This window comes from Stegostoma tigrinum, chromosome 36 (assembly GCF_030684315.1).
Source record: "Stegostoma tigrinum isolate sSteTig4 chromosome 36, sSteTig4.hap1, whole genome shotgun sequence".
NCBI lineage: Eukaryota > Metazoa > Chordata > Chondrichthyes > Orectolobiformes > Stegostomatidae > Stegostoma > Stegostoma tigrinum.
Window position 1 is genome coordinate 25762381 of NC_081389.1, and position 21309 is coordinate 25783689.

The 21309-nt window shown below is 47.8% G+C and overlaps 1 protein-coding gene across 2 annotated transcripts; it reads right to left on the bottom strand.

The window, feature by feature from the left end:
• Positions 1-2304: 2304 nt before the first annotated feature.
• Positions 2305-20780, bottom strand: adpgk (ADP-dependent glucokinase). 2 transcript variants are annotated; one of them, XM_059640091.1, is made up of 7 exons: positions 20508-20780; positions 17681-17906; positions 13242-13304; positions 12364-12484; positions 11353-11549; positions 7806-7904; positions 2305-6222 (listed from the first exon to the last, which is right to left on the bottom strand). In XM_059640091.1, the coding sequence occupies exons 1-7, from the start codon at positions 20720-20722 to the stop codon at positions 5659-5661; spliced, it is 1485 nt and encodes a 494-aa protein (XP_059496074.1). In that variant the 5' UTR covers positions 20723-20780; the 3' UTR covers positions 2305-5658. The 2 variants fall into 2 exon arrangements, with proteins under 2 accessions (XP_059496074.1, XP_059496073.1); XM_059640090.1 differs by having other exon boundaries at positions 2305-6225.
• Between the last annotated feature and the right edge of the window lie 529 nt (positions 20781-21309).

Consider the following 21309-nt stretch of genomic DNA (forward strand, 5'->3'; position numbering starts at 1 on the left):
GCGGGATCACCAGCCGCCAAAACCCGGACCGGGATACCCCCAGGAGCGGGATCACCAGCCGCCAAAACCCGGACCGGGATACCCCCAGGAGCGGGATCACCAGCCGCCAAAACCCGGACGAGGAGTGGAGCAGGATTACTGTACCACAGACGTGGGTCTGGAGTCAAAGGTGAAGTATACACCAGTACCAATAAGGACTAGACTCAATGCTCTGGTCCCTGTTTTAACAGCAATAAAAACTCAATTTTAGAATTTAGTTCAGCACATTAACCCTCATCACAGCCTTCTAGACAGTCACAGGGGCCTAGCATCAGCTGAGTCTGAAAGAAGTTACATAGAATTAAAACTTCAACATTTCATTAAATTAGACAAACTCATCATAGCCATTCAATCAGATTACTTGGATAATCAAGATGGGATCACATTTTAAGGAAGATCTGTAGCTCAGGTTGTGGTTGAAGTTGTTGGTTGGTTCACAAAGCACACGGGTTTTCATGTAAATATTTTGACTCCCTTCTAGGTGACATCTTCAGTGCTATTTAGCCTCTCTTGAAGGGCTGTGGTTCTATCACATTCTGAATTTACATGGGTCCTTCTGTCATGGTAGCTAGTGTGGTTGTGTAGCTAGTTGCTGGTTTTGTAACATTGTGGGATGTAGATGGGGTCCATTTCAACATTTATCGCAACAGTGGTTGAAAACCAGACCTCCAGGGATTCTCATGCTCGTCTTTGTTTTGCTTGTCCTAGTACTGTAACTTTGTCACATTTAAACTGATGTCCTTTTATGTCAGTGATTTGAAATGTTGATTATTGAAATATTGACAGTTGATCATGCCAATTTGCTACAAGTTGGTGTTCATGTATTCTAGTGGAAAACTTACTGCCAGTCTGTCTATGTAGTGTTTCTCAGTTGCTGCATGGTATTTTGTATAATATGTTTGTCCTGCTCATTGTGGGTATGGGGTCTTTCATCCTTCAGAGTAACTGGCGAAGTGTAGCTGTTGGTTTGTGCGTTGTCCTTATTCCAAGAGGTTGTAAGAATCTTCTAGTCAATTCTGATGTGTTTCTATTACAGGGTAGGGTGACCAGTGTGTTGGGAGGATGAGCAGGAAAATTGTTACATACAAAATACCATGCAGCAAGTGAGAGAAATGCTACATAGAACAGATGGGCAGGAAACTCACATCCAGGATACATGAACACTAACTCAGAAAAACAACACGACCAACTCTCCCTCGTTTCAGTACACTCCAACATAGAAGGACATCAGTTTAACTGGGACAAAGTTACTGTTTTGCTTGTGCTAGTACTAAGACAAGCACAAGAATTCCTAGAAGCCTGGTTTTCAACCATCATTGCAATAAACAAATGTGTTGAAATAGACCCCATCTACTTGCCACTACAGTACAAAACTGGGAACAAGACTGCCCACCACGACAGACTATATAAGATAAATTTAGAGCATTTCAGAACAACACTGAAGATGTTACCTAGAAAGGAGACAAAACATTTACTCAAGACCCAGTCAGCTTAGGGAATCTACCAACAATTCCAACCTGGGATCACGCCAGAGCATTTCACAATGCAAAATCAAATCCAAACCTTTTTAGTCAATGAAGTGGGCTTTTTCAACCCACTATTTTAATGTTGGAAACATTACCTAATAAGATCCAAAAATAAGATTTTTTATTTTAAATGATGCTATTTTTGAGACAGACATTGGAATGGCCATTCTGAGTTTCAAATAACACTGCAAGATTTTGTTTTTAAACACCAGATTAGGGAAAGAGTTTAATGTCTCATCTAACTGCTAGCTCTCTAAATCTGCCACACTCCCTCAGTGTAAGTTAATCCTAGATTAAAGTTCTCTAGTTGGACTAACATCCAGAGGGAGTGATAAATGATGATTTGGGTTCCACTCTAGATAGCCTTCTAAATAGAGATGAAGTACCAAATCAAAATACTGGGATTAATAATCCAGTGGGATACTTGGATTTTATGAAAGGAGACAGCCCCCAGCTACTTCATAGTAAAGGGTGGATGGGGCTATTTTACTCTGCATAAAGATTAAAAACCATGAGAAAGGCAACAGAAATTGCATCAGGTATTCCTCCCTCATAAGTAGCACAGAAGGCCAATGTGAGATTGATGTTTCAGTTCTGGCCTTGGGGCAGAACATAATGGACAAACAGACATGTTCTGATAGAATCAATGCAGAATTGCACACAACCAAAGCATATTTACAAACATTGCCACTGAACAAATAACACATTCCTCAAATAGAAAACAGCTTTCACCACTACATTTTTAGAAAAAATTTATTGCAAAATCTTGCTTTATAAAAGTTATATATTCACTAGATTGATACAGTGCCTTAAACCACAAATTCAACAGAAAAAAAATCAGATTTTCAAGTAAGGTTTGACAACAGCACTTTGATCAAAGACAGAAGGCATGAAATCAGCTTAACAAACGCCCATGAGTTACCACCAGGCTTCTCTTTACACAGATGTGAAAGATAACATACAGCAATCAGTGTTAACCGTGTCAAACATCATTCTGCAAAATCTGCCGCAATTTAAACCATAGAAGTTGTGTTCATGCTAACGATGCATCTATTATGGAGAAAACTAAAAAGTTGGTCCTTGTAAATGAACTGAAGCTCAAATAACCACATGGTCAAATCCTAGCTGAACAATGAGCCTGCCAAAAATCTCCTGCCCTTTGTGGATAAACTTGTGTTCTCAGCAGTGCCACAAGAGGGGGTAAACAGACAGAGAAACAGCAGCTATGCTCAGCTGCAGCCATCTTCGACAGTGCTCTCAAGTGCAGGCAGCCCAGAACTGTAGACAATGTGGTGATAGAAAGACCAGATCCAGTTCACCCCAAGCAGCATGTAGCCTCTGGTGTTTCTGTACAAACAGGCTATGCTGAAGGATACACTTTGCCGGGCTTAATGAACATTCCCACAACTTGGGGAATGCCTACAATAAGAACGGCAAGCTTACTAACAAATTCGTATTACAATGCAGATCCAAAGTTACAATCAGCTGTTGGACACTTCATTGCAGCACCACGATTAATGTTCCAGGAATTCTATTTTTCCCTTTCATTTTTATACAAATGCTCAGCATTACACATCATTCCACTGTCTGTTACAGTGCACCGAAGCGATTACATTGTTGTGCATTTGTGAAAATAGTTTGATAAGCTTGGAAATTCAGCAATTTAAAAATTGTTTTAAGTAGACAATTTACTTTAAATTGTTTTATCATGTACACATTCCACAATGTGAAATTTCAGTTACAGACACGCCTCTGGCACTAAGGGCCTGTGAAAAGCAAAGGGGGAATGAACGGCCAACAGAACATTCACCAAAACTCATGTAAAAATTCTCTTCCTTCTGAAAAATGTAACAGCACAGCCACAATCCAGGAGTTTTTAAATTTTAAAAAAGGAATTAGGAGACAGGGAGAACAAATAATTTAGTTCACTGCCTAAGCAAGTGAAAAAGCAGAAAGCAAATATTAAAACACTCAAATCAATATTTCCAAGTGGAAATAATTTCCTGCAAGAATCCAAGGAATAAAGTAAGAAGCAGTTTAAGCCCCAGTGTGTCAATGATTTAGCAATATTCCCAAAAGCTCACACAGCGAGGGAGGTTACCTGCACACGCCACTAATTCTGCCATTCACTTCTGCTTCAACTATTACTCTCAAAAGGGATAACGTGTAATTTGGGGTGAATCGTGGGAGGAAGACAAGCTGAATTTCAGATTCTCATTTATGCCAGACATCCAACCTCTATTACACAAGCCCTAACGCGCAATCCTCACATGCAGTTCTGTTGTTCTATTATGGAGGCTATTCTACCGTGGAACACAACAGCCGAGCCTGATTCAGCCCCTTAAACAACAATCTGAGTCTGCACCAGGGATACCAGAATAGCCACGCAGATCAGAAACCTCAGTTTGTTCTGTTCTGGTCCAGAATGAACTACAGAACACTATAGCTGCACCCCACTGTGACAATTAGCTGACTCAACACAGACTGTAAATCAAACTTTACAACTTCCCAGTCAACTGATTCAGCCCCACACAAGACAGCATCCCTCTGTGGGAAGTGGAACTTTATTTACATTGTTACTTGGCAAAACTACATTTTCTCTTCAGCAAGTATAGCTAAAAATTAGAATCATGATCAAAATCAGTTCAAACACTTTCTAAAAACAGGGAAAACTCAGCAATGTTCCCCCGTCAGCTGCTCTTTATTTCACCAAATCCTCCTTAAATAAATAGAAATTCAGGGATCCCACTGTTTTGGGAGAGATTTTTCTTTCCTTGAATCAATGTTATTAGCTAGTAGTTATTTAGTTAAGCACAAAAATATAAATTATTAACCTCACCCAATACCCTACAGAAGACACAAAACCTAAACCATTCAGTATAACAATCATTTGAAGAAAGATCAGTTGAATTTCTGTCATTGAGGGTCAATAAAATGTATCAGAATGTGACCATTTAAACTCCTGCACAATTCTACATCATGGTGTACCAAATCTATGGTGAAGTATTTGGAGCATGTAACACAGATGAGGTACTGATTGATATCGGGCTATCACAGCTAAGGAAGAGAAAACAGTTTCAACTAATTTCTATTGTATTTATCATGTACCAAGACAGGAGCATAGACTGTAAAGAAAGTGTTTTGTTCTCCAGATCTGGAAATTGACACACTAAACCGACAGCTTAAATGAATCTTCACATTTTGCAAATAAAGACTTTTTTTTATAAACTGTACCTTTTTTACATTAACTTCTCACTTACAAGAGTATAAGCAGCCACCATGACCAGAACCTCTCCTGGAGTTGAACTTTCCCTTTAAGTCTTCAGCGTACACCCTCTACAGGCTTATTCAATCTTCTCTGGGATTGCAAAATAAAGCACTTCAAGATCCAACTACAGTATTAAAGATTTCTCCACAATGCCCCAATAAGATGCATCAACTCCCAACTCAGCAAAGTCTCCCATCTGCATTAATCAAGTGAGCATTCCACCTCTCATACTGATTATCTTTTGGTTTCTGAATGAGATTCTTCATTAGTGTCAAATTGAGGGAAGCACTGTGTTGTAAACAAACCCATTGAATTAAAACCACCAACTGAAGATCCCCACAGCTGTCAGTGGTGAAGATTTTCACCCAAACACACTGGGCTGGATCAGTACTCAGGTTCTCAAGATGAAGGATCAGAATCTAACATTGGCATCATGCAACCCACAACACTGAAAATATGCCAGTCACAAAATTATGGCTTCCCGGACAAGACAACACTCTCCACTGAGATTTCCAAAGTTGATTTTAACACAACATGAAATTAGAACTTGCAGTCATTTCCTGATGGAAAGAATATTAAAATTGTATCAGATACAATAAAGACTAAGGGACATTAGCAATGGAAGTAGCAAAAAGAAAAGGGAGCGACTAGATCAATTCCTGGTCAACTTTTATACATCAAGCTTTGGTCTAAGAGGAGCAAAAGCCTCAAATGTGCTTCCTGCTCCTTCTAGAGTCGTATCTCACCACCACCACCCCAATTCCTACATAGTAAACAAACAGCCTGAAATACAGAGCTTTGTTCTGTCTTGTTCCACAGTAAGGTTCACAGAAAAGACACCCGCTCAGAATATAAAAGCCCTTCTGCAGAGATAGTGTCACCCAGTCCCACTGTCCTTACTGGATTGACACAAATCAGAACAGGAGTGATGAAAAATGAGATGTTTTCTCTGTGCCACATATGCACAGGGTTGGCTGGGTTCAAAGTCACTTTCTTACTCTTCAGCAATCCATCTATTTGAGAGAGAACAAATTCTTTGGGAAATTCAAGGACAACTTTTGTTGGATCGATCACATCAGTGCCACATGCCTGATTCCCAGCAACTCTCGCACCAGCCACAAGAGATGATATTTGATTATTCCAGTAACCATCTACAGTTGCCAGGATGTGATAGGCCAGTGTGTGGAAATGAAGACGAGTTAAATCCGAATCCTTGCGTGAATCAGTGCGTCCATATTCTTTGAGAAGCCAGAAAATAATATCACTAACCATTCCAACATCAGGAGCCCCATTCCAATGCTTCTGCAAAGAGTGAGGTCCTGAACCAGCCTGACTGATGAACAGCAGCTCTTGCTCGTTCAGGCCAATCGAGTTTACAATAGTAAGAACCTGCTAAGAAGAATAAAAGCTGATCAGCAGAGTAATGAACCAACAGTATGCCCAACACACAGAGGAGATAATTCTAAAAATGAAAAATCAAGTTTAGATGAGGGTTTTGACACCAGCAGGAGTCAGGAGCAGAAAAGGGCATGCCAAAGAGTGCAGAGTTTGCAATAGAGAAGATAAGATTAGGAAACTTAGATCAGATTCAAACCATTCGTTAAAATTGTCAGCAGACTGATTCAGCCTGAGACAGCATCCACAGATGGGGATGAAATTATTGGAGAAGACTGAAGATAATGGCTGTCTGTCTGCCTACCTGTGCGTGTCTCTGTGTCCGGCTCCCTGTCTCTCTCTCTCTCTCTTTTGGCCAGTCTGCTTCCCAGTGTGTGTGCGCGTGTCTCTCTCTCTCTCGGCCTATCTGCCTGCCTTCCTGCACAGCTCTGTCTTGGCCTGTCTGTCTGCCTCCCTATGCATGTCTCTCTCTCTCTCTCTCGCTGTCTCACTGTGCATGTGATTGCACACAAATCAAAGAGCAGTGCACTGCAGGAGTTCTGGGAGCATTGCAGGAAGGGCGAGAAAAGTTTTAAAATGAACCCAATTTTGGTAAATTATGTTCTCAAAAAAAAACAGTAAGTAATCAAACCACAAACTTATTGCAAAAATGATTGCTACTTCAACCACACCAATTTATTGCATTAAAAAAATCACTTGTCCAACAAATCTGTGTGGTTGAAGTAGCAATCATTTTTGCAGTAAATTTGTGGTAAATTTTTTTTGGAAAATTTAATCCGTATTGGTCTCCAGAAGCCTGTCTCACATGCAAGAAATATCCTGGGCACCTTTTCATTTTTCATGTCTCCACCTAGATGATGACATCTGCAGCATATTCATTGCACACACGCAATGTTCATGCAGAGAACCCTGACTCTATGCCCAGCCGAGTATGGTTGCATTTTCCATCAGAGTAGCTGCACGGTAAAGAGCAGAAAGCACCTTAGCCAACTTAGCCCAGACATGATTCACTGAGTGGCCCCCTTCTGCACTGTAATAATTGTCACTGAAGCTAAGAAGAAAGGGGATCTCATCAAAACATATAAAATTATGACAGGGCTGGACAAAGTGAGGCATTTTGACTGAGATGAAGTGAAATTCCTTTACACAGACGGTTATTAATCTGTAGAATTTTTGACCATTGAAGGCAATGGAGGCAAAGTCACACAACATATTTAAGCAGTAGCAAGATTTCTAGACACTAAAGGTGTCAAGTGATGGGGTAAGATATTACGGCATGGAGACAAAGGATCAGCCAAGATTGTATTGAATGGCAGAGCAGGCTGAATGGACTGAACGGCCTACCCTTGCTCCACTTTTCTATCTTTCGATGTTCAGCTGCACAGGAAAGAGCAGCAAGTTCCTGAGCTGACTTAGCCCACAGGACTCAAGATCACCTTTATTTTGTCAACTGAACTGGCTTAGATCAGGCAACTCAGCATACATCAGGGACCAAATCCAGCAGCTTTATGATCTGATCAGCTATATACACATTCTTACAGAGTCTTGATCCCACCACCACAGAAAATAATGGTTACCTGATCCACGATGGTATTCATATACGTCTTGTCAGTCATGCTGGCCAGCTCCAGGTGCACTGAAATCTCATTCGGAATCTCGGAGATTAACAGACTAACCTATTGTTTTGGAGAATTAGAAAAGACATTATATTTCAAAATCTAACAAACAGGGATTGGAGTACTGTTGATTATCATACTGGTGTAACAAAATTCTTGCAAATCTGTGATGAACCTCAGCATTAATGCTTCAATATGGATCAATGAAAGCTATATCCCAGGTCCCAACATGAAAATTAATCCTGCAATGATATGCAGAGCTGAAGGAACACTGCAGGCCAGGCAGCGTACAGGAGGAGGAAAGTTGACGTTTTGGGTCAACTTAATCTCTGCAAGTTTGCACTGTCTATGTCTTCACCATTTTATCACCAATCTTCCTTCTGTTCATTTCACGTCACAAATGCCTTTCTTCCGATGACTCTGCTTTCTTAGATGTTTTCCTGTAAGTTCTACAGTTGGACTTTCAGCTAAGATGCTGTGGTATCTTTGATGGGTCTTTTCAGAGAATGCAAAAACTTGTGTGAAAGCCAGGTTTGTATCTCAGATGGTCAACTTGTTTTTGCTGCAGCTGAAGTTTGGCTCTCTCCAGATTTTCCAAATGCCCTCATCTTTATACCCATGACGACATAATAGTATTTCTTACTCAGCATTGGTTCAATGTTGACAATGCCGTCAGTTTTTAAATTCAGAGATAAAAAGGTGTAGAGCTGGATGAACACAGCAGGCCAAGCAGCAGAGGAGCAGAAAAGCTGATGTTTCGAGTCAGGACCCTTCTTCAGAAATGGGGGAGGGGAAGGGGATTCTGGGCCATCTCTGATACCTCTCCCTCCTTCCTGGACCCCTGTCTCCATCTCTGGCATCCACCTGGAAACCGATATCCATTTCAAGACTACCAACTCCCACAGCTACCTAGAATACACCTCCTCTCACTCACCTTCCTGCAAAAAAGGCCATCCCTTATTCCCAAATCCTTCGCCTCCGCCACATCTGCTCCCAAGAGGAGGCATTCCACTCCTGGACATCCCAGATGTGCCCATTTTTCAAAGGCCGCAACCTCCCCTCCCTCAAGTGATCGAAAATGCCATTGACCGTGTATCTCGCATTACCCACAACTCATCCCTCACAGCCCCTATCTGTAATAACAACCAAAACAGAATCCTCCTTGTCCTCACGTACCACCCCACCAACCTCCAAATCCAACACATCATCCTCTGACACTTCCGCCATCTGCAATCTGGCCCCACTACCAAAGACAGTTTTCCCTCCCCACCCTTATCTGCTTTCCCGAGGGACCACTCTCTCCATGACTCCCTTCTCTGCTCCACACACCCCTCCAGCCCACTAACCCCCCGTACCTTTCCCTGCCACGCAGCAAGTGCTACACCTGCCCCTACACCTCCCCCCTCACCTCCATCCCAGGCTTTAAGAAGACCTTCCACATCAAACAGATGTTCACCTGCACATCTGCTAATGTGGTATACTGTTGCCACTGTTCCCGTTGTGGTCTCCTCTACATCGGGGAAACTAAGCGGAGACATGGGGACCGCTTTGCAGCACACCTACACTCAGTTTGCAACAAACAACTACACCTACTAGTCGCAAACCCATTCAACTGCCCCTCCCACTCCTTGGACAACACGTCCATCCCGTGCCTCCTGCATTGCCACAATGATTCCACCCAAAAGCTGCAGAAACAGCATATTTCGCTTGGGAACCTTGCAGCCCAAGGGTATAAATGTGGACTTCACAAGCTTCAAAATCTCCCCTCCCCTCCACCAACCGCATCCCAAAACCAGCCCAGCTCATCCCCGCCTCCCTAACCATTCCTCCCACCTCAAGCCCCACGTCCATCACCTACCCACTAACCTCATCCCACCTCCTTGACCTGTCTGTCCTCCCTGGACCGACCTATCCCCTCCCTAACTCCACCACATTCACCATTACTGGCTTCATACCCGTCTTGACCTGTCTGTCTCCTATCCACCTATCTTCTCCTTTATCCATCTTCTATCCACCTCTCCCCCTCTCCCCCATTTCTGAAGAAGGGTCTCGATCCAAAACACCAGCCTTCCTGCTCGGTCTACTATGTTCATCCAGCTCTAAACCTAGTTACCTCAGATTCTCCAGCAATCGGCAGTTCCTACTGTCTCTGTAACCGTTTTTAAATTCAACTGGCTTTGAATTGCTGAGTTTAATTGCTATGCTTGGTTTAAATTTATTGGCCGAATTCAAACTTCTTGTCTTGGTAAAAGATGCTCCTTGGCTGTTTGATACAAAATGTTTCAATTCAGGCATTCTCTGTGCATAGAACTTGTAAACCTCCAAACACAGACAAAGCACAATCTCTTAAAGGAAACAGGCGCTCTTCTTACCTGCTATTTTTTTTTTTAAACAACCATTCCAATTTCCTGCCTTCCAATGCGTGAATACAGTACCCAACTTCGTAACAGTTACATGGTCATCATTAGACTTAAATTCCAGATTTTTATCGACCAGATCATATTTCACCATCTGCTATGGCAGGGTTTGGGGTCAGATCCCCAAAACATTATCTGGGCCGCTGGATTAATAGCCTAGAGATATTGCCTCCCCCGGTCAAATGGTTCACAATAAACTTCTAAGAGAAAATCTCACCCCTATCTAGTCTGACCTACAAGGTCAGATCAATGAAGTCAACTCTTAGAAGTCCTCTGAAATGACTGAGGAACCATTTATTGTAGTTGCATCAAACCTCAAGATTGAAAACAAAACTTACGAATGTTAAAATGAATAGGTCTGTAAGTGGAGAGAGGGGAAAAATGGTGTTTCTAATTAAAAACACACATTGTCATGTAAAAGTGAAAGGAGAAAATGGATAAAAAAGGACAATTCCCCAGACAGGGAGGGAAGAATGGAGACTGGTGGAAGGTGTTAATGTAAACAGATTGGAACAGGAAAAATAATGTGTTTGAATAGCTGTTTTAGACCCTGTAACAGCATAACATGCACATTCTCTATGCCAATTCTCTCCGGTTTGTGTGTACAACTTTAGTTTATCTCATTAATAATAAACATTTATTTTAATACTAAATCCCATCTTAAAATCTTAGTTGAGTATTGGTTACAGGACCATACCAGGTTGTTATCAAAGTAAAATATTTTAACATTGTTTATCATGCTATTACCCAACACATTCTGAGTCTATGAGCAACAATCTGCATTTATGAAGCACCTGTATCACTTCTTTTTGTAATTTCAGTTTGTCAGAGAAGGGAGCAGCACCAGTGAAGTATTCGGAGACAGAATAATGTTGCTTTACATGACAGGAGGTTGATCTTCACGGTACAATCCAAAATGAACTTGCTCCTTTTGAAAACTGAACAAAAAACAGCTGTGAAGATTCTGAATGACATATCTAAAGAAGGCTTTCCAAGAAGAGTGACTGAAGACTGCTGTAACACCATTTTGGGTTTAATTGATTGAGAGACAATCATCCTACAACAAATTTACTGGTGTATTTCTGCTTTACCTCCTGGAGTCTCTTATTTCGTTCTTCCTTCCCCTGTCCTTCCATCATGTGCAGACCCGAAAGGACAACCAACTCAGGTTCAAATTCCTCCAAACTTGTTATGAAGGTCTCCATCATGTTCATCTCTCCATTTGACACATCATGAGAGAAAATGAAGCGGTTGGCCTGAGGTGCTTTAATCGATCCCCACTCATCCCCTGCATAACAAAAAACAGCCAGCAAGCAGGTGTTATATTACCCAGCAGGGCAGAGCTTTAACATCAGCTTTCACTGTGTCCATCGCTGGCAATATAGCAGAAGTTTGAGTGGGAAATGAAATAACGGTTACATGGAGTGATATCGGGACTTACCTTGTGACATAAAAGCTGAACATTGCACGTACACAATGGAGATTTCTCCTGCAAACAGCAGTGGAAATTTTAAACTCATTCTGGCAGCAGAGCACAGACTAATTTATTGCTGGAGAACAGTACTCCCTTAAATTGTGTGCGATACCTCCAGAATGGGACTCAAACACAGCAATCCTCCCGTTGGACAGAAGATTATGATTCGGACAGCCATAGTAAGACACAGGCATTCAAATAGAGAACATTACCATCTCAAATTTTAGTCATCTTCCAATAAGAGCTTTTAATTGAAACTGAACACTAATTCCTCCAATCCTCCTACCACTTTACAACTCCAGCTTCACCATCAAGTTACTGTTTCACTCTTAGCTAAATTACAACTGTGATAACATTTGATTGTTTTAAAGTACTTTGGGGCACTGTGGTCATAATTCAGCATCACATCACTCAGCAACTTTACCACAGAAGGCATCACAGCGTAGCCCAATCCTGTCTCACTCAATAATGAGATGTTCCTTGCAAGGGTCACTGGATAAGGAATTCTGGTTGGTGGATTCACCAGTCAAGCCCAGGAAGAGGAGAACAATGGATGTAAGTGAAGACGTTACAATTAGCATTACATTAAAACAACCCAGTCCCCAGTTCTAACAATTACTAAACTCACCATTCTGATATTCCAGAATGAGGTGATACTCATCCATCTCCTGCAGCGATTCTGCTGGGACAATAATTCGATCATCCAAGAGTTCACGAAGTTTGGGGCCAACTGGACCACACAGCATCACCTGCAGTTAAATCATGTATTAATATTTATCCCAACAACAGCACTACATACACAGTACATCAGCTATCACAACACATTTACAGCATGTACAACACAGCCACTGAGAGACCTGTGCCAATACTGTCTCAGAAACAGTGAGCCCTTCGTCACACTCTCAGGCAGGGGTGAAGTGCTCGGAGAAACACTTCAGGAACTGAATCTCTGGCACCAGCAGTGTTAAAGCTGCTGATCTCTGCTGGGCCAAATTGATGAAGCATCAGAAGGGTACTGTGCACAGTGCTGTTAGTTAACTCAGATGTAAACAAAACCAGGGACAATCCACATATCATTCCAAGTCAGTACATCTCACAGGAGAGATGGTAGGAGTGGTAACAAATGACTTCATACAGTAGGATGAGAAAGACAAAAACCACCTAAGATACAAACTCCTCACCCATGCAGCACATGGAAGATGAAGGAAGAATGAGTTGGGAATCATTGGTGCTTTGACAAGCTCACAGAGGTCAAAATTCATACTTTGCAAAATCAGAACACACTAAAACAGTCCAAAAGTGGGTCAGCACCTTCAGAGACTGTCCCCAATGAGAGGCAACATATCTGCATCGCTAACCATAAGTCAGCGCTTTCTGGATCGAAGTTAGAAGGACAAAATTGACAAAATACACAAAATAACAGCGCTGGAAGTAGTAACGATTCAATTCCCAACCTTTTTGAGACTGTTCTATCCCTGCTCCAGCAAATAGGAATAATAGACTAACCGAAAGGTTTAGATTTGTGCTCAGCTTCTGACCGATCAGGGCAGCATTTCCTCCAACAAAATGCTGTTAGAAAATCAAACAGAGAAACAAAATCAGTTACAACCAAGAATCATCAGCTTAAATTGCTCTGCATCCTCCCCACCATGACTTCCAGAGCTGTCCCGGTGACATCCAAAACTCAATTAGAATACACGATGAAATGAAATCACTGATACTTTATAATGCTTCGAACACAAAGCCCACCGCTCCACCACTCCAAATTTTGTCCGCACACACACTTAATTCCTGCAATTCATTTTAATGCTTGTATTAAGGTGAAAAATGCCTTCTAGAGAAGTACAAATTAAGTAAGTCCTAGAAGACTTCCCTCATCAAGAAGGGCTGCAAAGAAAATCCTGGGACCCATAAACCAGCAAGCCTAACATCTGTGATAATGGGAACTGCAGATGCTGGAGAATACAAGATAATAAAGTGTGAAGCTGGATGAACACAGCAGGCCAAGCAGCACCCCAGGAGCACAAAAGCTGATGTTTCGGGCCTAGACTCTTCATCAGAGAGGGGGATGGGGAGAGGGTTCTGGAATAAATAGGGAGGGGGAGGCGGACCGAAGATGGAGAGAAAAGAAGATAGGTGGAGAGGAGAGTATAGATGGGGAGGTAGGGAGGGGAGTACGACCGTGACACCACCCACACCCTCCACCACCTCCAGAAACTTCCAATTCCCTGGCCCCCAACACCGCATTTTCACCATGGACGTCCAGTCCCAATACACCTGTATTGCGCATGCAGTTGGCCTCAAAGCCCTCCACTTCTTCCTGTCCCGCAGGCCCGACCAGTCCCCCTCCACCGACACCCTCATCCGCCTAGCCGAACTCGTCCTCACCCTCAACAATTTCTCTTTCGATTCCTCCCACTTCCTACAGACTAAGGGGGCGGCCATGGGCACCCGCATGGGCCCCGGCTATGCCTGCCTCTTTGTCGGTTACGTGGAACAGTCCCTCTTCCACACCTACACAGGCCCCAAACCCCACCTCTTCCTCCGTTACATTGATGACTGTATCGGCGCCGCCACTTGCTCCCCAGAGGAGCTCGGACAGTTCATCCACTTCAACAACACCTTCCACCCCAACCTCAAGTTCACCTGGGCCATCTCCAACACATCCCTCACCTTCCTGGACTTCTCAGTCTCCATCTCAGGCAACCCGCTTGTAACTGATGTCCATATCAAGCCCACCGACTCCCACAGCTACCTAGAATACACCTCCTCCCACCCACCCTCCCGCAAAAATTCCATCCCCTATTCCCAATTCCTCTGCGTCCGCTGCATCTGCTCCCAGATAAGGATATTTCACTCCCGCACATCCTAGATGTCCAAGTTCTTCAAGGATCGTAACTTTCCCCCCACAGTGGTCGAGAACGCCCTTGACCGCGTCTCCCGCATTTCCTGCAACACATCCCTCACACCCCGCCCCCGCCACAACCGCCCAAAGAGGATCCCCCTCGTTCTCACGCACCACCCCACCAACCTCCGGATACAACGCATCATCCTCCGACACTTCCGCCATCTACAATCCGACCCCACCACACAAGACATTTTTCCATCCCCACCCTTGTCTGCTTTCTGGAGAGACCACTCTCTCCATGACTCCCTTGTTTGCTCCACACTGCCCTCCAACCCCACCACACCCGGCACCTTCCCCTGCAACCGCAGGAAGTGCTACACTTGCCCCCACACCTCTCCCTCACCCCTATCCCAGGCCCCAAGATGACTTTCCATACTAAGCAGAGGTTCACCTGCACATCTGCCAATGTGGTATACTGTATCCATTGTACCCGGTGTGGCTTCCTCTACATTGGGAAAACCAAACGGAGGTTTGGGGACCGCTTTGCAGAACACCTCCGCTGGGTTCACAATAAAAAACTGCACCTCCCAGTCGTGAACCATTTCAACTCCCCCTCCCATTCTTTAGATGACATGTCCATCATGGGCCTCCTGCAGTGCCACAATGATGCCACCCGAAGGTTGCAGGAACAGCAACTCATATTCCACTTGGGAAAAACTGACCTATCCCCTCCCTACCTCCCCACCTATACTCTCCTCTCCACCTATCTTCTTTTCTCTCCATTAATGCATTCAGCCTTTTTTCCCCAGGGTTGAGAAATCCAGGGCTAGAGGGCATCATTTTAAAGTAAGATGGGAAAGAATCTAAGGGGCACCTGTATTACATAGAGGATTGTATGCATGTGGAATGAGCTGCATGTGGAAATGTTTGAGGCAGGTATATTAACAATATTAAAAATAAATGGATAGGAAAAGTTTGGAAGGACATGGGCCAAGTTCAGGGAATCGGGGTTAACACAGATGGACATTTTGGTCAGCATGGACTAATTTGAGCCAAAGGGCCTGTCTCCATGCCGTAGGACTCTGACTGTAAATAGAGGAAGTTTATGAAAATAGACTCACTATGATGTTTTTTCAAATCTTCATGTCAAATTTCTCCCTCTCAGCATTTCCCATGCCACTGAAGCTCAGGGCCATGCTGAGAGTCAGGCTACAACAAGCAGTTGCAAGTTACCACATTACCCTAAAACCAGTGACGTCTGTGTCTGGGCATGTTTCAAAGCCGCTTAGCTTCAGCAAAATTAATAACAAGTTCATTCCTGTTCTCGCATGATATTAAAGGTCAACGTAGAGAATACAGTCAACACATGCCCCCCAGGGAGAGCCAGCACTTTCAGGAACTCTATCCCAGTGAGTCAGCACCTTCTGGGACTGTGCCTCAAAAGGTCAGAACATTGAGTAAAGTAGTTAGGAAGTCACATTGTGACTCTACAGGACATTGGTGAGGCCACTTTTAGAATACTGTGTTCAATTCTGATCGCTCTTCTGTAGGATGTCTTAAAACTTGAGAGGGTGCAGAAAAGATTTACAAGATTATTGGCAGGATTGAAGGATTTGAGTTATTGGGAGAGGCAGAAAAGGCTGGGGTCTTCTTTCGCTGGAGCAGAGGCTGAGGTGACCTATAGAAGTTTACAAAGGGCATGGATAAAGCGAATAGCTAAGGTCTTTTTCCCAGGGTAGGGAGTCCAAAACTAGACTGCATGGGGTTAAGGCGAGAGGAGAAAGATTTAGAAAGGACCTGATGGGTAACTTTTTCACACAGGGTGGTGCATCCATCGAACGAGCTGCCCAAGGATGCTAGCAAATCGGACTAGACCAAGTTGGGATGTCTGGCCAGCACAGGCAAGTTTACTCAGTGGTCTGTTTCTGTGCCTATATAACTATGTGAAACAAAATTGAAATACAACAAAGTAATGAAAATAATACTAGCCAAGAATCGGAATAATTATGTCCAAAATACCAGAGATTAGTTTTCTAAGTGCAGAGCTGTTAGCGTTCCAATTTACAGCCAGGATCTGGATTCATTGACAAAAGCCCTTTTGTGTAAAGGCTGGCTCTGTTATTGAAGGCCTTTCACTACACTGTTTCTGGCTGGTTTTCATACGCTGTTTTCAGAAGTGACATAAATACTCATTTTTACACATCTTTGTTTCACTAGCTACTATCAACTGACATATGTACTTTTTAATAAGGAGTTACAGACAACCAGATTATAAAATAATAGCTATCACTTTATGATCATTATTCCACTAAATCATAGCCTGCCTGACAACTGGATCCAGGGGAGATTACTAGACCAAGCTGCACAAGACAAAGTTTCTCTGCCAAGTTACAGAATGTAATAAAATTTTGTCAGCGTAAATTCCAATATCTCAAATTTAGCCTATTTCATACACTCTGTCAAGGGAAATAATATTCAAACATCTGCACAAATATCACACAGGCAGAAGTTCCCAAACTTCCAATTTAAATACTAGCTGCTGAGGGGGTGGAATTTGAGAAAACCTCTTGCCCTCTTTTGCCAGTTCTTTTCAGAGAAGAAAGTTCAGAGCTTTCCTCTCTTGTCCCCAATGTTTAAATATATTATCCTATGAATAAGAAGTTAAACAGGCGCAATCTACTACACCTTTCACGATTCTGCGCTAACCAGATAATCAGGTCATGTATCTCATTGTATGTGGAACTTTGCCACGTTCACTTACGCACTGAAGAATATTTCCTGAATTGGTTGTGAAACAGTTTCGGACATGGAATTTATTAGCACTTTCCATATCCTGACAAACTTCTCTGACACTTTCACATTCCCTGCACTCTTTCCAGAAAGAACTCATTCTTCCCCAGAATGTCATGGCTCTGCAACTCGAAAACTCCCAACAACTTTCACGTTCAATCTCTGCCCTTCCTCCAACTATCTTGGCGTCATCTAACCAATCCTTCTTGATTTAGCTTGCTTTCTCTCCTGCTTTGTTTAAACTGGGTGTTGGCCTGCAACGGGCAATGCCCTCTCAGCAGGACTGCTCAATCAACAAAAACTGCACCTTAGCTCCTGGGAACTGTGACGCAGTCTGTGCAATCTTTCGAAAGAGTTCTTTGTCTGTGAAGAATCGTTCAGCTGCAACTCCTTTATCCATGAAGTAGGAGAAGGTTTCCATCAAATGCTCTCTTGACTGAAGGGTGTCATGGTCCACTTTGTTTCCGGAATCCAAGGCAAGTGCTTTCAAAAGTCCAACTCCACACACCACAACATCCACACAGGCATTCACACTGGTCAAGAGAAGAAGCAGCAATCAGCAGAACAACAAAGCAGTCAGCAGAACTAAGAACTACCCAGTGATAGCATAATTACAGCAAAATACTCGATGTTGGGAAGTTGGAATAGAAACAGCAAGTATTGGAAAAACTCAGCAGATGTGACATCTGTGGAATCAAATACAACTCTTCCAGAGCTGAAGTGAGGCAGAAATGTGACAGGTTAAATGTAATTGAAGGTGGGGGCAAGAAGAACAACATACAGGTCTAAGATACAGTGGAGCCCCACTCCGGACTATCACACCACATCCCCCTGTCCCTTGCCCCCTCCCTGCCCCTCAGCACACCCCAACCGCCTTTCCTCCCTCACCTCCCTCTTCCACCTGACCCTCCCTCCCCACCCGCCTCACCACTTCCACCTAACCCAAACCCCAGCCCCCCCCAACCCCACCCCCGCCCCAGCACCCCCCCCAACCCCACCCCCGCCCCAGCACCCCCGCCGCCCCAACCCCGCCCCAGCACCCCCGCCGCCCCAACCCTGCCCCAGCACCCGCCCCGCCCCAACCCCGCCCCAGCACCCCCCCCGCCCCAACCCCGCCCCCGCCCCAACCCCACCCCCCCCGCCCCAGCACCCCCCGCCCCAGCACCCCCCCGCCCCAGCACCCCCCCCGCCCCAGCACCCCCCCCGCCCCAGCACCCCCCCGCCCCAACCCCGCCCCAGCACCAGCACCCCCCCGCCCCAACCCCGCCCCAGCACCCGCACCCCCCCGCCCCAGCACCCCCCCAGCCCCAGCACCCCCCCAGCCCCAGCACCCCCCCGCCCCAGCACCCGCACCCCCCCGCCCCAACCCCCCCCCAGCCCCAACCCCCCCCAGCACCGCCCCCACCACCCCCGCCCCCCCAACCCCCCCCCAGCACCGCCCCCCCAACCACCCCCAGCACCGCCCCCCCCAACCCCCCCCGCCCCCCAACCCCCCCCAGCACCGCCCCCACCCCCCCCAACCCCCCCCCGCCCCCCCAACCCCCCGCCCCCGCCCCCGCCCCCAGCACCGCGCCCCGCCCCCCCAACCCCCCGCCCCCAGCACCGCCCCCAACCCCCCGCCCCCGCCCCCCCAACCCCCCGCCCCCAGCACCGCCCCCGCCCCCCCCAACCCCCCGCCCCCGCCCCCCCCAACCCCCAGCACCGCCCCCGCCCCCCCCAACCCCCCGCCCCCGCCCCCCCCAACCCCCAGCACCGCCCCCGCCCCCCCCAACCCCCAGCACCGCCCCCGCCCCCCCAACCCCCAGCACCGCCCCCGCCCCCCCAACCCCCAGCACCGCCCCCGCCCCCCCAACCCCCCGCCCCCCCCAACCCCCCGCCCCCGCCCCCCCAGCCCCCCCAACCCCCCGCCCCCTGCACCGTCCCCGCCCCCCCAGCACCCCCCAACCCCAACCCCGCCCCAGCCCCCCCTACCCAACCCCCCGCCCACATCCCCCTAACACCCTTCCCTCCGGTTCCCACCCCCTCCCTGTCTCTATCCCCCCGCCCCCAGCACCGCCCCCGCCCCCAGCACCGCCCCCCCGCCCCCAGCACCGCCCCCGCCCCCCCAACCCCCGCCCCCAGCACCGCGCCCCGCCCCCCCAACCCCCCGCCCCCAGCACCGCCCCCGCCCCCCCAACCCCCCGCCCCCAGCACCGCCCCCCCAACCCCCCGCCCCCAGCACCGCCCCCGCCCCCCCCAACCCCCAACCCCCCGCCCCCAGCACCGCCCCCGCCCCCCCCAACCCCCCGCCCCCGCCCACCCAACCCCCCGCCCCCAGCACCGCCCCCGCCCCCCCAACCCCCCGCCCCCAGCACCGCCCCCGCCCCCCCCAACCCCCCGCCCCCAGCACCGCCCCCGCCCCCCCAACCCCCCGCCCCCGCCCCCCCAACCCCCCGCCCCCAGCACCGCCCCCGCCCCCCCAACCCCCCGCCCCCAGCACCGCCCCCGCCCCCCCCAACCCCCCGCCCCCGCCCCCCCAACCCCCCGCCCCCAGCACCGCCCCCGCCCCCCCCAACCCCCCGCCCCCGCCCCCCCAACCCCCCGCCCCCAGCACCGCCCCCGCCCCCCCCAACCCCCCGCCCCCGCCCCCCCAACCCCCCGCCCCCAGCACCCCCAACCCCCCGCCCCCAGCACCGCCCCCGCCCCCCCAACCCCCCGCCCCCGCCCCCCCAACCCCCCGCCCCCAGCACCGCCCCCGCCCCCCCAACCCCCCGCCCCCAGCACCGCCCCCGCCCCCCCAACCCCCCGCCCCCAGCACCGCCCCCGCCCCCCCAACCCCCCGCCCCCGCCCCCAGCACCGCCCCCGCCCCCGCCCCCCCAACCCCGCCCCCAGCACCGCCCCCGCCCCCGCCCCCCCAACCCCCCGCCCCCGCCCCCCCAACCCCCCGCCCCCGCCCCCAGCACCGCCCCCGCCCCCCCAACCCCCAGCACCGCCCCCGCCCCCGCCCCCAGCACCGCCCCCGCCCCCCCAGCCCCCCCCAACCCCAACCCCGCCCCAGCCCCCCCTACCCAACCCCCCGCCCACATCCCCCTAACACCCTTCCCTCCGGTTCCCACCCCCTCCCTGTCTCTATCCCGCTGGCTTTTCCCCTCACCCCACAGCTACTCTGCTCCAGCCGTTGCTGGGAGCTCTTATGAGCGAATCCCAGGCCTCAGCCACCACCTCCTCGGGAGCCCGCATCACCCTCTGGCCGAACAGGTAATCGGACAGGATCCGCACGGCCTCCACAGGAGCGTCCATCGGGTAATAGGAGATGAGCAGGTGCAGAGTGACAGCCACCAGCGCCGCCACCGCAGCAGGTCTCCACATCCTCCCGAGCGGCTGAACGAACCGAAGCCGGTGCCCGACCGGAAACTCGGCCGCTTACCCCCCGCGCCTGCGCGCTGCCGGCCGCCAGTTACCATGGTGACGCGGCCTAGGCGTTGCTCAAGCCTGAATACTGACTCTGAATGATTCAACATTCTCCATTGACGGCTCTCGAGAGGGCGGGAACGACAATCCTGAAATCACAATAGAATATTGAAATACAGCACTTTGGTCAAAATGAACAGCGGCTTCCCGGCAGTTCCATCATTTCCCTTTCAAACTGGTTTCCACATCCACATTTCGAATGATTTTCTTTTTTGTTCCTCTGAAATAGCTGACTCTTGCCTGATTACAATAAAATGCTAAAAGCTGACACATCAGGAATAACGCTGACTATAAGGTTATTGTGAAAGCATCAGGTTTATATGAGTTTGTGATGTTACTTCATCAGTGAATTCAGCACTGCTGTATATTGGCAAGAATGGAAGACTTGGACAAGGTCAGCTTGTTCTGGAAGACCAACAAATTTCAGCAGATTGAAGTGCATCTTTCTCTGAGTTGATGGCACTCCAGGTACAGTCAATGTTTGT